Source organism: Balearica regulorum, chromosome 10, assembly GCF_011004875.1.
Source record: "Balearica regulorum gibbericeps isolate bBalReg1 chromosome 10, bBalReg1.pri, whole genome shotgun sequence".
Taxonomy (NCBI): Eukaryota; Metazoa; Chordata; class Aves; order Gruiformes; family Gruidae; genus Balearica; species Balearica regulorum.
This window is the reverse complement of record NC_046193.1, coordinates 6,929,839-6,946,121: the sequence shown is the minus strand read 5'-3', so window position 1 is coordinate 6,946,121 and position 16,283 is coordinate 6,929,839. Positions and strand designations below refer to the sequence as shown.

At 38.9% G+C, this 16,283-nt stretch overlaps 1 protein-coding gene across 1 annotated transcript in view; it reads right to left on the bottom strand.

The window, feature by feature from the left end:
* The window catches only part of PBRM1 (polybromo 1), a 66,790-nt gene that overhangs the window by 3,382 nt on the left and 47,125 nt on the right, over window positions 1–16,283 (bottom strand). The window contains 5 exon segments of the mRNA XM_075761883.1: window positions 122–338; window positions 1,606–1,676; window positions 4,146–4,301; window positions 8,105–8,263; window positions 12,093–12,294. Coding sequence (XP_075617998.1) covers window positions 122–338; window positions 1,606–1,676; window positions 4,146–4,301; window positions 8,105–8,263; window positions 12,093–12,294 — 805 coding nt within the window.

The window sequence follows — 16,283 nt, the reverse complement described above, 5'->3', positions numbered from 1 at the left end:
ATACATTTTATTAAGTAAGCAGCAGATTTATTTAGAATTATCCCTAAAAGCAAAAAATATTAATGGTTACAAAGAAGTGGGTTCTGTCTGGAAACATCCCACTCTGTATCAAAAGCCTTACCTGCAAGAGTCTGGTCCCACTTGCTGATACTATTTGATTCAGCACTAAGCCCCTCAATATATTTCAGATAGGCTTCAGAATGAAGAAGCCTCTGTGTCTTTGGTGGAGGGGAGACGAACATGGGAGTTGTGGGCTGCTGCATAACTGGCTGACTCGCTGGGCTCTGGCCGGGATACGGAGGGGGTGCCTGCTGTCCTGGCGGGCCAAGGATTCCTATCTGCAATGACAAAGCAATGGAGAGATCACATCTGGGGGAACTGCAGGGAAGCCGTTTCATATCTGTGCATCAGGTCACCCTCATACAATGGAGCTTCCTAACAGGTTATCAGCAAACACATAAGGAAATTTCACGGTAAGACACCCACTTCAGTCAGGGCTATCTGTTGGGGTCACCAAGATGTGAGGAAGTACAAACAAACCATATTCATGTTTAACAGACAACATTGCTCATATTTCTCATCTATGTAAACATATTCTGATTACTATCGCCATTTTTCCTCTCTCCTAGTAGCCTTAATTACTCCTTTTGTCTCCTTTTTATTTCATGTTTTCTCTTATTTGATCATAAACTATGTGGTCTGTGAAGTGCAGACTTTTATCTCTAAAACATCTAATCTAAACTGACACTGATCCTTGGGTGACTGGGATACTTCCACAGAATAAATGCTAATTGCAGGCACACAAAACAAAAAAATAGTAATAAAAAAATAAAAAAAATCACAGTTGCACAGAGGAATTCCTACCGTCATGATTAAGTAGCAGTACTGAGAACTCCTAGCACAGATATCCTGTGGTCTAGAATAACTCAAATGTCATGACGTATACACTTCACTACTTCCTCATTCAAATTCTGTTTTTCTTTACACTCTCTAGCCAAAATCACATTTCTCTTTATGATGCAAAAATAAATTTAGACAATAAAACTGGAAATATGCTGAACACTTCATCTGAGTGTTGGAACTCAGTCTCATCACTGAGAAGGAACATCTGATCATCGCTGTTACCCAGACTCACAAATTCTGAACTGCCAGTGAACATCTGCTTCGTCTGTTTGTGAAATACGGGAGCAAACAAAAGAGTTTTTGTCCACTCATCAACCGCTGAGAAAGTGGACAGCATCCTCTCTGCATCATCAAAGCATGCAAAACCTAAATTATCAGCAGTTTAACACTGTGTTGAAATGACTCGTCTTAGTTTAGTAGCAGAAAACCAAAACAAAACACTGTCTTGCTTACGCTGCAAAAGTTCTCCCACTGGGCAGAACCTAATTAGTCTAATAACAATTCAACCATGAAATACAGACATACACGCTGAGCGTAAGATACTAACTGGTTCTAAATACATCAGTGTACATTTGGTTTATGTTCTCCCTGGCAAAGGTGAAGTGCATCCCTACCTGTCTTAACTGAGATGTTCTTTAAATGCTAATTTAAATGCTAATTCAGAACCTTAGAGCCTCATAAATAATACAAAAAATGACTCACCTGCTGTCCAAAAGGACTTGCTCCGGGTGCTGGAGTGCCTACCATGGGGGTCACATTTTGGCCTATAACACCTATATTCCAAAATATAAAAGAATTAGTCTTATTTCAGAGCAGTGACAAATACCTTTTTGGTCTTCTATAGTAAAAATTTATACTTTGATATCATTGCTTGCAGTTATTTTAAGCAGATGTATGACATTCAAATATCCCCTTCTCCCCCAATAAAAAAAACCAAACACTTTAGAAGTTTCTGAATGAAAAAAAAAAAAAAAAAAAAAGCGCCATCATGACAACTACCAAACATTGATATGTAGCCTGTTAATTTAATTAAAGAAATGCAAAGTGAATAATTTTTGGTTTCCAGGTTTTTTTCATGTGGCGTAGTGACTGCCTGACTAAATCTTTCCATTTATAATATACACCTTTGGCTTGACAGGATCTTCCTGGAATCATTTAAGAAAGGAAATGCTGATTTGCTTTAGCAACACTGAACATTTCCTCGTGTTCAGTTTTATAAAATACATTCACAGCAGGAGGAAATCCAAGCCATTGCACAAATTATGTTAGATCTCACTAATATAAAACCCAACTTGCAGGTTAACCTTAAATAGTCTTATATATGAGACCCATGAACATTTGAAGCAAATTTAAAAAAAAATAAAAAGAAAGACTGCTAGTTTTTCTCAAACATATTAAGAGGCTTTTCCCTATTGCACAGAGTGCAGTATGTAACACCCGTGTCAGTCTTACATACAAAAATTTACAAATCTAAATGAGAGTCATGCAGTTCCTGATATTTTACATACAGATGCTTCAGTCTGAAAAAATGAGTTACACATGCTGCTGCTTTTCTTTCTGTTTACGCCACTTCTTGTATTCATTTATTGGAAAAGCTGCAACCTAACTACACTACTCCTGAGGGTTTAATTTGCATGCAGATTTCTCTATCAGTGATGAAAAGATGTGTGTCTGCATTTTGCACACTAAAGCATATTTCAAAGGCATTTTCCATTTGATGACAGCCCTCATTATAAAGGCATCTGTACTAACAGCAAGTCAGGAGTTGGGAAAAACATTGATAATCCAAGTTGTGGAATATGGCATGGATTTTTTTTTTTTTTTTTTTTTGTACAAAGCGAAGAGGTCTGGAGGAGGGCACCCTCACCTTTCCAGCACTAGAGCATGGCTTCACCCTCAGCCCACCCAGCCCAATTTAGCACCACTTTACCTGTGGTCCTCCATTCCCAGGTGTTTTTTTTTTTCCCCTAATCCATATCCTCTCAGTTTTCAACACCATACACACAGCCCACTTCTCCAGTGGGAAAATTCTTCAAATAAATGCATTGTCCTGGATTCACCTCCAAAACATTTGTACGTTGCTGATGTGTGCTAAATGTCACCGCCTTGGTGAGTTGGGGACAGGCTCACACACACACACACAGCTGTTTTCCTACTCCCTCTACGTGACATTATGGTGAATCTTACACATCAGTGAAGCTGCAAGCTGCACACCTAATACTGATGGATTTTTAAAAAACCCAAGCAAACACCACCAAAAAACCCCAAAACCCAACCCAAAACAATTTAGATACAGATAAAAGTCTTAAAAGAGCTTCTGATAAACACAGTTGCAAGTGCGGTAGGGGGAAGCAAATGAGACCACTGTTGTCCACAGCTTGTTTAACTGCTGAACATATGGGATGCACATCTTTTAAATAGGCACATGAGTTATCTGAGGTAAAAATTGAAAGAATCAGCAGAAAACAGGATGAGACAGCAGATGAACATTTTTCCCCATAACAGGGACATGGTAATGGCATTAACACTGGAAAAACATTTATGATTCATTCAGCCTCACTTTTCATCAAAAGTGTGGCAAAATTAGCAAACATGTAGTAGATATGCTCTCAAATTTGGCCACAATTCAAAATTTGGCCACAATAGTATACCAAGTTCACCTTATCCCCAAACGTTTCCAGTTACTGTTCTATCAATAAAGTTTAATTTGAACACTGTTTTACAATAACACGTCAGTGCCCCAGTGGCCATGGGGTCTTCCGTGACCAGGTTCATTTCAGTGCAGTCTATTTATAAACATTAACATAGCAAAAAAAAGTTTGGTAAAGAATGAGAGCAATAAATTTCATTTATATGCCCACTTTACATAAGGAAAGGAGGAGTGGAAGAATGCTGTTGAAATGCCGTAAGGATATAATAGGCTGATTTCAGCTTTCCAGACCTCTGATAAAGTCAAGCACATCTGTCAAGGTCTCTTGGCTGGAGCAAAGCTACTGCTGGAGCAGCATCACGTTTCTCCAGGAACCCTTCCCTGATGGTTTACTGAACGTGCTGTTCTGCAAACATTTTGCATCTACCTGGTATATTCAGCAGTGCATTGTGTGCGCTGCAGCTAAACAAACCTGCAATGTTCAGAAACAAAAGCTATGACCAAAACAAGCTGCAGGTAATTCCTTTAACAACTGGTTAAACAGCAAGTACATGAAAATGAAATAAGGAGCGAATGAGGATGACATTCTTACCGGGTGGTGGGATGCCTGGGATGCCTGGCATACCTGGCGGAAGTTGGTGGGGTGGGGGCACCCCTGGGTGAAGTGGCTGCATGCTGCCCATGCTAACAATGCCATCAACTGGGCCCTGCAAAGGTGGCAGCACCGCTGGATAGCCACTTATCATGCCTTGAAGGACACAACAAATTTCAAACATGCATCAATAACATGCAATATGATCTACACAGTAAGACATGCACTATCCACAGACAAATAAAAAAAAGAAAAAAGCACCTTTAGTACAGCAAGACGATACTACAATTAGTATCTTGCAAAAATGAACAAAACTTAAAAATAAAAAAAGTTATAAATATGAATCACTATACTTTTGATGAATTAGTATTTAGTGTATTCGTATGTTTCTCATGGGGCAATAAATGCTGAATATTCAGGTATGTTAACACAAGGAATAAATTCAGCCACAATTAAATGTTACTAACACAAGCAATTTTAACACAGCTTAAAGCTCTGCCATCTGCATACAGATTACAAACACTAACTACACAAGCTCCACGTACAGCCCTGCTATGGGGGCTAGCTTGGACATCAAACCCAATATACATTTTTCTGCAGTTCATATGCAAAATTAACACACAAAAGCTCTAGAACATTAGCATACTTTAATGGCAGTGACAGGGGTGACTTTATTAAACCATCTCCAGTATAAACTAAGGAAGTAATTCAAATTTTAAACTTGACAGCACTGAATGTGCTGAGCTGCAGTGACTTACACTCACGGCACTAGACTGAAGTAAAAGGACGTACAAGGAGCACTTGCAGTCCCTCACAGAATTTCACTATCAATGTTTTTAAGGTGTCTTTATAGAAAAATCAATGATACCACGAAGATGGTATCAAGCTGCTGCTCATAACTTTCATTTTCTGCATGTGAGGGAAGATAATTTAGAGTTTTTTCTGGTTTTAGCTCAGCTTTGTTGCTATCCATGAGGTGAACCTACACAATATAACTGCACTGTGTTTATTAGGTCCTGGAACATAACTTGCTTGTCCCTCACCTGCTTTCTAGTTTATTTTAATTTAAATGGATGCGTTGTCAGGTAACCAAGGAAAGGCGTTGGAAAGACAATGAAAAGATGACAGAGGACAGAAGCAGGTCTGGAGAGATGAGGTAAATTAGAAACCCCAGCAATTTTGCATTTCTAATAGTCTGCTCCAAGAAACCACCACCTGAGTCTTTGCCACCCTCCCAGTAACTCATAGAAGAAATTTTCATAGAACAGTTACTTCTAGAGTAAGACTGGCCAAAACCTCACAGCAGCTCTGGCTGAGAACAAAGCTGTCATGAGCTCAGGATTGAAAGACTGAGTAGCTCCAAAATACAAGCTAAATTTGTTGCTTCCTCAGGAAGAGTTACAAAGGTGAGAAACCTGTAATTCCAAAAGCTTTCCATGGAGCAAACAACGACAAAATAAAGAACTGATCTCCCTCAAACCTTTGCTGTCCACAGGACACCTAGATTGGCAGTTATAGAAGTTGTTTTAGGTACCTATTTCAAATATCTGGAAGCTCATCTGCACCTCTTTATTAACATAGTGAAATCCATATTTCTAATGGTAAAAGAAGAAAACCAACAAAAACATCCCTAGAATAAAAGGTTTTCACTGTAGCAACTGACTGGTACTTCCAGTGCACCCTGAGCTGCAATCACATCCTCAATGCATTTACATACACTTCTGAAGCTTTAAAACAAACAAAAGAAAACAAAAAAAACCTCCAATGAAACAAACCCACATTTATCAATCATGAAAGCTCATTTATCAATCATGAAAGCTCATTTCTACATTTCCATCACCAAACAACTGGCTGGATTAATAAAGTTGTTGTCAAATCTCCATGAGAAATCAGTTCTTGTAGCTCATCACAAGGATCTAAGTGCAGCCACTTTCATAGCCTATGTATGAGTTAGCACTTTGATTTTAAACCAGTAAACATGGGCAAACTATTTCCAGCTCCCACAGATGTAATTTATGAGGTCTTTCAAATTACTTGTTCTCTCAATTTTTACTGTAACAATGTAAGATTAAATAAACTTTCATAATGCCTAAATTTACAAGAAACTACAGCACTACCCACTAAGAGAAATGCATCTCAGAAGGTATCCAGACTTCTTGGACCCGTGGGCCATAAAGAAGTTCTCTGAACTTCTGTGATGGAGAAGTCCTCTGAACTAGAGAAAAGCAATCAAATGATGGAGGAGGATGTGAAAGAGGTCTTAACAGAATAAGATACTTCTAAGCAAGACTCGTGGAAACAAAAAGATGAAAGACTGTGTTTTTCAAATGGGCCACAAAAATAGGAAGATTTTAAAAAGATCCACTTGAACATTCACTCTAAGGAAGTATTTCACAATACCAAAGTGAAGAGACTTGAATGTCTAACTGCTTGAATAAGATGATGGTCTTAAATACAGCTTTGCTTTTGAGGAGGCTGCCGCAGGAAGTTAGCGTGTGTAGTTTGCAGAATGCACATTTTTGGAAGTCTTAAGAAAGTGTTAGTAATAAGTATTACTGCCCATCAACACCTACCTCCAAAAATTGGAAAGGTGACTCAATGCCAAAAAACCAAGAACCAAACCAAGAAAACACAACCACAAGAGGATGATGTTTCTACATATACTAGATTGAAGTAGGCTACTCACAAAAAAGATCAGCACTGGAGAACTTGGGGTTTGTTTTTTCTTACTATATGCACAGATATGTGTACACACAAACAGGCACCAACTGCAAATAGTTCAGAGGAAAATTATCCAGAACAAAGTGGGGAAAAAACAAACAAGCAAAAAAAAGCAACTCAGCGTAAACAAATGCTTTGTATCTAGAGATCATGAACCAAATAAGGAATGTGCCTTCAGTTTAAACATTCATGCAACCTATTTACTGAAAAGGGATTTCAAGACCATGATGAAAAACACTTCAGGCTGTCAGCTGTAAATATTGCCAGAGCCTGAGAGACGGGAAAGAAAAAGAAAAATGGCAAAAGAATAAATGGAATAATTGGAATGCATTAAGGGAAAGTTAAAAAAACCCACCAAACAACCCCAAAACAAAAATCCTCCAAATACTCATTTTTACCTACTTGACACTATTTTGACCTTGACTGAAGTAACCTAATTATTTTAATTAGAAATGGGGGAAGGAAAACAACCTATCAGGTCATTCCTAATTAATTTTCTCACCGATGTATGGCTGACTCCCATACAAGAATCTCCAGTAGACTACATTGTCTTCAGATCTGATCCTGAAAATACTCCGAGCATACTCCCTATGAACTCAAGTCAGATTACAACTGATAAAGAGCACAACACCCAGCAACAGAGACCTTGTGGAAGAGTTCTCCAAGCTCAGTTCTATTCTGAAAATCACCTGATAAAACCGGCAATGTTGGCATTTTGTATTTGTTTCTGCAATGGCTCTAGATCCTAGTCTGCTCCGCTTACTAGCATCTAATCAGCAATTCTGTAACACTTTTGCATGGATTTAAAATCTGGATTCTGTTTGCCTCTCACCTTCCTGACAATAAACAAAAATAATTAATTAGCCTCCTACTTTACCATTTCCACTGACGCTGCATGCACTAGGAGAGTATTTAGCTCACTCCCCTCCTGCCGTAGCAGGCTAAACACGAACTCTGCAAAGTAGAGTGAATAAACACGACTGCACACAAACAGAACAGGACTACTGCACAAGGAGAACCCTTCTTCCCTGCATTTGCAACAGGCTACTCACTACTGGAGCAAGTAATGTGGGACTATCAGGCTACCGCTGCACTTACGTATACTCATTATGAAGAAAGACTGAAGAGGTTGAGCTTTTTCTTCCGTAAGAACAAAGTGACCCAAGAGAGTGTTCAGAGTTATGAAGGGGGTTGATATAGTGGATGAGGAAAAAATGGTCATAGCTCCTACGTTTTACCTGCAACGGGTGTCAACTGCTGATTGAGCATTCCCATTGGTGTTGGTGGCGGCACCACCCCCATAAGAGCCCCGACAGGAGTGCCTGCCCGGGGGGAGGAATTCTGCTGCTGTGCTGCTCGCTCTCTCTCCTGCTGCTCAGCAACTTTAGCTGCCCGCTCTGTAAAAGTATTTTAGATTTTCAGTTCTGTTTTGTAACCCAGAATTTCAAAATATTATCTGTTCATTAAAAAGGACTAGTCAAACACTGGCATAGTTTAGTCAAATATAAAGTAGAACAGATGAATCTTTTTATACAGCATATGATTTGATTTCATGTGGCTGCAGCTAAGACTTTTAGAGAACCTTTCATGAAAAATATTCCACAAAGTTTTATCTTTTTTCTAAAAAAAAATAAATTAAAATAAATAATAAAATAAAAATTTAAAAAGTCAGAGAACAAATTTGATAATAACACCAGTGTTACCAACATGAAGCAGCAGTCCAACACTAGGCTCGGTCCGCACTAGGAAAACATGGCAAAATGTTCCCTCTTTTGACACCACTGGCTCAGTTAAACCAGTTATAGCCAAGGCCAGCAGCTCTCACACAGACCCGCTACCAGCTGCGGCGGGGATTTTTAAGCACCATGTCTATCAGACGTGCCCTGAAGTAAGATGCAAACAGCACACCGCAGTGCCAGCCGGTGGCCCGGTTATTCTTGGGCTCCCCATATGTTTTACTACTGATGCAGCTGAAAAGCGGTGGCAAAGTTGGGAGCATTTGCAAAGTTTCCCTAGTGTAGATAGGTCCTTAGTGTTTGGAACATAACAAGCAGCAGTTCGATGAACCAAAAATATTTTTCTGCCTCTTTCTGTTGTTTTCCCCATTTTAGTCCCGTTTGAGCTTTTTTTTTTTTTTTTTTTGCTGAAGATGTCTAACTCACATTGTGCTGCTCACTGGAGGTCATGTGTGTCCTTTGTACGATGAATCTGGTCATTATCTCAACCAAGTGTCTCACTGTGACTGCAAGAACAAAAGATCTACTGCAGGGGAATCTGACCAGAGGACAATTTTATATTAAGGGCAAAGGGTCATGGGAAGAAGAAAGAAAGAAAAAAAAAAACCAAAAAAAAACCAAACCAAAACCCAAAATCCAAGCAAACAAAAAGAGGAGATATACCGAATGCCCACTCAAGGTGCTTTGGGGGCATGCAAGTTGCTCATTTGTTTACTCTGAACATTGTATCTGACTGACGCAATGAGGAACAACAAAGAATAAATGAATGCAGCATACATCTCCAGCAAATTTTAATAACTGAATGCAGAGCTAGAAGTTCTCTTGCAGTGGTGAAAGATGAAAACTGCTGCTAAAACAGCAATCAAGGTCCTCTGCCAAACAAAGGCTAAGAAGTTGTTCATCAAGGAGATTAAGTTAGGATCCTGCCAACGTTACTCGTTTTCTCTAGTATATGACTTCAAATGTCTATCATTCATCTCTGTAGGACCTATTTGTTGAGCTTCTAGCACTACTTCCGTACACTGAAAGACCAGTTTCATTTCCAGAGACATTTCCTTGCTTCTTTTCACTTCTCTCATTTCAGGAAGCGATGATGACACACAGAAATGCCTATATTTACTACAGGCAACTCATATGTGATTGAGCACAAAATACACAAGACATTTAAAGGTAGATCTTGAAGCAGAAAAATGAGAGAATCCTCTTCAGAGGACAGCAAGCATTTGGGGAAAAGATGAAGCAGCTGTTCTAACTCACCTACTTTGGGTCAGCTAAAAAAACCAAAAGGTCAGACAAAAACAAAGTTCTGGAGACACTCTGATGAATGAGGAATTACTGTTAAGTGTTCAGTTTTACCAGACTTCGGAGTGCGGAGAAGGACCTGATGTAGGACAGTACTGGAATTTTACCTAGTCTCTATCCATGTCGTGACTGCCATGGAACAGATGAAACAACACTGCCAAAGGGAACCGCAGCGGGTATCTAAAAGTTCAGCCTTGAGCATTCACCTTAATACTCAATACTAAACCCAAATTGGTTAGGCCAGGACTTGAGATCATTCTAACATCATTTCCAACACATCTCAAGAGACAGGAAAGAGATCTTCTGCTTTGAACAGAGCTTTTCCTTACAACAGGCCTTTGCCTCAATCCCGTGCACTATTTTATTTTATTTTGAGGAGTTTTCACAGTGCAGTTAGCCATGCAGGCACTTCCCATGCAGCCTATTCTTGTGCTCAACTATTGCTAAAAAACCAACTATTACCCTGCACATATACCAAATGACATTTTTGGTGGATCAAAATGGATCTAAAATGCAAACTACTTTTCACCAGAACACGGAAAGGCACTTTTTTCACTGAGCTGTCAAACCATGCCTGTTCCCTGGTGCACGTCCACACTAGACAGCATGTGAATGTCACAGTGGAAGGTGAGGAGTTTCTCTCCTTTCACACATGGTAAGTAACCACAGTTTGGATGCTTTGAGACCCCATCCCAACACCTCAAAACCAAACAAATGTAAGTCTAGTTCTGGGCAGCCACCAAGCCCAAGTTCACAAAAGCTTTGGAAAATTTTGAGTGAGAAAGAGGATTAAAATGGAAGCACTTAGGCAATCATTAACACAGTGGACAGACACTGTTGCTACTGTTACGTTACTGCTACGCCTTCCTGCAGAAGTGCAAGACGTCAAACTACTCTAAGATAGGAAGCAATGACATGCTAGCCATCCTGCTGCTTAACAATTAGGCTGTAAGGAGGGACCTGTCAATAAAAAGATACCATGCACACTTAGAAGGGTGTAAAAAGAAACTACAACAGGAAAAAAGTAAGGCCATAGTACTTTCACAAAGAGCAAGCATTACCATTTCCCCTCACAGCATTCGCAAAGAAAACTTGCACATAGGCGAGTGGTGCTATATTACTCTCCAGAATTGCAAAGAGGTACTACTGCAAATTTGGAAAAGACTGAGACAGCTCAGGGTGGAAAGTGATAGCATGCAAACTTATAGTTTGAACATCAAAGCTGCCTCTGAGTTATGAGTATGCAGAAAACCTACCAAATCTCATTTTTAAAAAGGCAAAGTTAACACTTAATTGGACAGTAACTTTCTAGGGTGTTGAAACTTTCCTATTCAAAGTAGCATGTTCTTCCAATAAAATTGCAACAGTTGCTTAAAAAAAAAGGGTTTTAAATCGGAAGTGTTGACACATTATTAACTAGAGTAGTAACTATGGATGTTAAGCCAATGTATTTGGCTTGGGTAAGGGCCTGCTGTTAAGGATCAATTGTATTTTATTTCAATCAAATAAAGTTGAAACACAATGACCAATATCAGTAGCAAAGAAAGAAAGAAAGAAAGAAAGAAAAAGAGAAAGGTCTAAAGTATCTCATGCCTATGAAATATTCCTAGGCTTACTTCAGGACATGAGATTTCTCAACAAAATCAGTTACAACAGTTGATTAATACAGAGACTGAACAATAGGTCATATTTACAGTATCATAACAGATTCTGTAACCTTGATTTTATTCTACCAAAGCTTTTTAGGACTCCAAGTACTGTTGGTCAAAGAACTTTTTCCCGCTCCACTGTAAGCCTTCTTACCTGCCGCTACAGCTCTGAAGAGCTTCTTGTCCAAAATTACCCCCAGTCCTCCTTTAAGGAAACTTTCACAAACCATTTTTCCAACTGACTTCCAGCCCAGGGACTTCATGCCCCTTTACTTCTAATTTGTCCCCATTTTCTTGGTCTTTGTTCATTTGGTTATTTGTGGCAAAGACATTTAAATTATCAGTTGTACACTACATAACTTAAACATGCTCTTTGCTCCTCTTCAGTCATCTCTCAATATGAGCTTCTCTTTAAGGTACGTCCAGAACACAAACATAAATATCTTCTTTTATTAAACCTGTCATCTGAATAACAGCAATGAACATGTTGAGAAAGAAAAAAAAGCAGAAAAGAGTTTAGCATCTTAGTTTTTATTTACCTTCATACTCTGCTTTCTTTGTTGCTTCCAAGTTCCTCCATTCAGTTCCTACAAGCCTGCTGAGCTCTCCAAAGGAGTAGTCTGGGTGCTGAGCTTTAATCACAGCTCTCATCTCGCTGCTAAATAAGATGTACCCACTCATGTTGATCTTCCTTTTTGATCCCTCCTTCTTGGTGCTGCCCTTAACAGACTTGGGAGTGGACTGTGAGAAAAAGCAGTTATGACCACAAGTGTACAAAAGAGAAGCTTCTTGACATACAAAATTCAAAGCTGTAAGAAATAGTATTTTTAAAATATTCCCGCATTTCTCTTGAATATATCTGCACAAGGACCATCCAACCTTACAGCCCCTAAAGAGAGACCGCATCCACTGATGCATGACAAGAGCATACACACGCACTTATGAAAGGTACACAGGAAAAAAAAAAAATTAAAAAAATTTCAATGTTCTGATGCCTTTCAACCCTTCCACACCTTTATAACTGAGGCTTCAAAAAATTCTCAGTAAGACAACACAGAATGCTTACTATTAGTTAAAATCATTCCAAACTGAACGAGAGGACTAAGAAAGGCTGAGTAGCAAATAAGTGACTATTTGGAAGGCCAGAAGAGGATTAAAGTAATTGTCTTATGTCACAGATTTCATCCATTATGCTGTTCAGAAATATTGCCAAGACAAGTTGAGTAAAGCATTTTATTTGCCATTGTGCATTTTAGGGAAATGCTTCCCCATTTCTTCCTGGGCCTTTGCAACCCCTACCCTCCCTGGCTCCATCTTCCACTCTTCTCATCCCTAAGTGCTTTCTATTTTGCCCGCCAGACTTCCCCTTCTCTCTAGTGTTCACCTCTCATTGCATAAAGTAGCCATTTCTCCCTGAAAAACCCAAAACCCAGTTTTGCTGATCACTATTTACCTGCATAACAGGTTCACATCTCATTCTCTATGTTGATGGGTAACAAAAATTCTGCTCCTTTGCTTTTCCTACCATGAATGCTCCTTGATGTTTCCAGTCATCAAAAAGTTTGACCTAGTCTGACAACCACTGAGATACCACAGCTGGAACCCCCTTTTTGAAGGCTCCTTCCACCTATATTTGTCACAGGAGACCATAATTCACCCATACTCTGATCAGTAAGGCCCACAAATGTATCATCACACCAAAATCCTCAAAAGGCCCTTCTCATATCCCAAACATTACAAAGTTCTCACATCTTGAAAAGTGTAATTGTTTCCAAATTCCTGGCAGGGGAAAAAAGGAAAGAAAAACATATGCAACTGTTGTCTTCCTGTCCTGAAATTCTGGCCACGTTACTAACTCCTTCTACTTGCCACTTCGACCCCACGGTTCAACACTCTTCTCTCAGCTAAAAACAAAGTTTCAGCAATACCAAGATGCTTAAAAAGTCTTGCTCATCAATTTAAGGCAGGCACTGGGTAAAACTGAGTCATACTGTGTGTTATTCCAAACTTCACCGTATTAATCTTCAGATGGCAATCCACCCTTAGTGTTTTCATTATGAACCTAAAGACATCGCTTGTCTTTTTCAGAGGAAGTCTTCTAGATTTGTCTCTAAGATGGAAGAATTGAAGAAAACTCTGTACAGGTTCTGGGATGACACACAGGGCACGTACAGCTCATCCTGACTTCTCAAGCAAGCCCACACTGGCAGATGGAGAGTTCTTAACTCAGAAACAGGAAAAATCTAATGATATATTTGGCGTCTCATACATCCGCACTTAGCTACAAGTTTATCAGGTGGTTTTACCTTTATAGTGCTTGCAACAGTTTCGGTAACAGTGATCTACTGTAAAAGCCTACCCATCAGTTTGGAAGGGCAAATAGGACTTTGAGAAACTGTAAAAATTCTGAATTCAGTTCTTTTACATCCCAATACAACCATTTCTAAATGAACAGATTCTTTTCCAGTGGAGTCAGTAACTGTATATTCAGTTTTATACATGCTAAGAGAAGAAATAAACCAGAACCCCCTTTTACGCCTTTTCTCAGCCATATTGCTCAAGCAAAAAATGAAGTTGCACATCTTTTTCTTTTTTAGGTTTGACTTGATTCACAGCAAACTGCAGCAGGAGAGCATCATCCACCTATTTGTCAAGCCCCACAATACCACCTATTCGCTTGTCTTGACTCCTTTTATCCTAAGGTGTAGTAAAAGCTTCTTTGTTATCAGGAGAAAAAAAAGTTTAAAAGTTCTGGGGTTTAATAGCTGTTAAATAAAATTCCATACGTTTAAGAGAACATGAAGCAAAACACATGCCTTTTACCTGGGAACTCTGTTTAAAAAGACACTTTTCACCAGGGACATAAATAGAACAGATTATTTGAAGAAGGTGGTTTATTTCTGTGCTGTATGTTAGTTATCTCTCCATCAGTTACATTGTGTTCTGAATGCCAGCTCAGGCACAACATGCTTTTTCTTTCCAAATCAGCAGTGTGAGGAATCTGCCAGGGCACTTGTATATCACCATTCACTTCTTAGCATGCACTGCTATTGATCCTTTTCAGTTTTCTTTATTTGGTTGGGGGGTTTGCGGGGTTTGGTGGGGGTTTTTTGTCTTTGTTACTTCAATTTCTAGACTTCAGTGTTCCCATCTGTCTAAAGGTATATACGCATGTGTTGGATATATCCACTGAGCCTGACTTCCCACCAGTTATCCTGAAAGCTCTGCAAGACTGTCCTGTTACAATTAAAAAAATAATACAACCTGGCTTTTAAAAGAGGTATTATATATTAGTATTTAAATAAAACTTCTCAAGGGAATCTGAGCATAACACAGCTATGTAGAAAGACAGAAAGCAAGAGAGATCAAAAGACAGTGAATGCTGCAGAGGGCAGTTTGAGGACATCTCTAACGACCAATGATCCCTATTGAAACTGCTTTCGGCAGCTGCCATGCTTAACAATGGTAATATTTTCATCTATAAAAAAGTTACTTTCCCCTTCCTGAAGTGTTACATTAGATGGTTAATGCTGGTAATAAGCTTTCTATTTGTAATACTCTGCAAAAGTTGTCATGCTAATCATGAAATTCAGCATGTTAAAACAAGAGCAGCAAGTCAACTTTGCGCAGGAAAATGCACGTGGTGGTCTGCCCACATGGCAGGAATCACAATCAAACCAAGCTAAAGCTTTCAATTTCATCAACTCTTTTTCATGACATCAAAGACAATTATTTCTATCCAGAGGTCACATCCATTCTTCAACTACCAACAAGGTTAGTCACTTCACCATCAATGTAGTGCAGCAGAAATCCCTATTGCTGGTTACAAAAGTGTCCGAAACTCCCTCCTGTTCCCAGCAGGTCATTCCCATTGCCTCTTTAATGCTGGCATTAGCTTGGATGAGGCAACGTGATGAGACAGATAAAGGGTTTAAACCAGTTACAAACTTTTTTGGTTAGGTTCATTTCCAGTGAAAGTAGTTCCTCACCCTGCTTCAATACTGAATTACATAAATACCAGGGCTTGAATAAGAAGCACAGCAAGAGGGGGAAGGGGATGAGAATTGCCCCATTTCAGCAGCAGCAATGACTCATGCCGCATTGAAGCGGTGTATAACCACCCACGATTCCTCATTTACTTCCCATCCATTTATCAGCAAATTAATACTAAAGCTTCCAGGACATCCAGGTCTTCTAACTCTTTTTAACAAGTTCTTATTTCCAAATAAGAATGGTAAGTCAGTATTAAAAAAGTTATTATTTTTTTCCTTTGAGGATGATACACAGTATTTTCTAAAAATGTAGCAAAACTGTAACATCCAAAATGCTAGATTTTTTTTTCAAAATTTAAGGAAAATCTTAAAAATGGACATTAGGTAAATTGAGAATTACAGTTAAACCTTTATACCCCAACTTTATATTTAATATAAGGACCTGATATTTCTGAATAAGTATTATAGAAAACCTACTAATTAGAAATAACAGTAACATATCGTACAAAAATGTACCCCAAATTTTCCTCAACTGAAGTATTTCCTTTAAAAATATTTTCATGGATTTAAATATTATTGCCTGGATATCACACTGGATATGCCAAAACTGTTCCACGTAATTTATTACACAGACTTGTAAACTGAAGTATAAATTTCTTCTGTGTGTACAATAAAATGTTACTGTTTGTTTATTTGGGTTGTGGAAAGAATGTGGAATATAAAGGTTTAAAGGTTTCT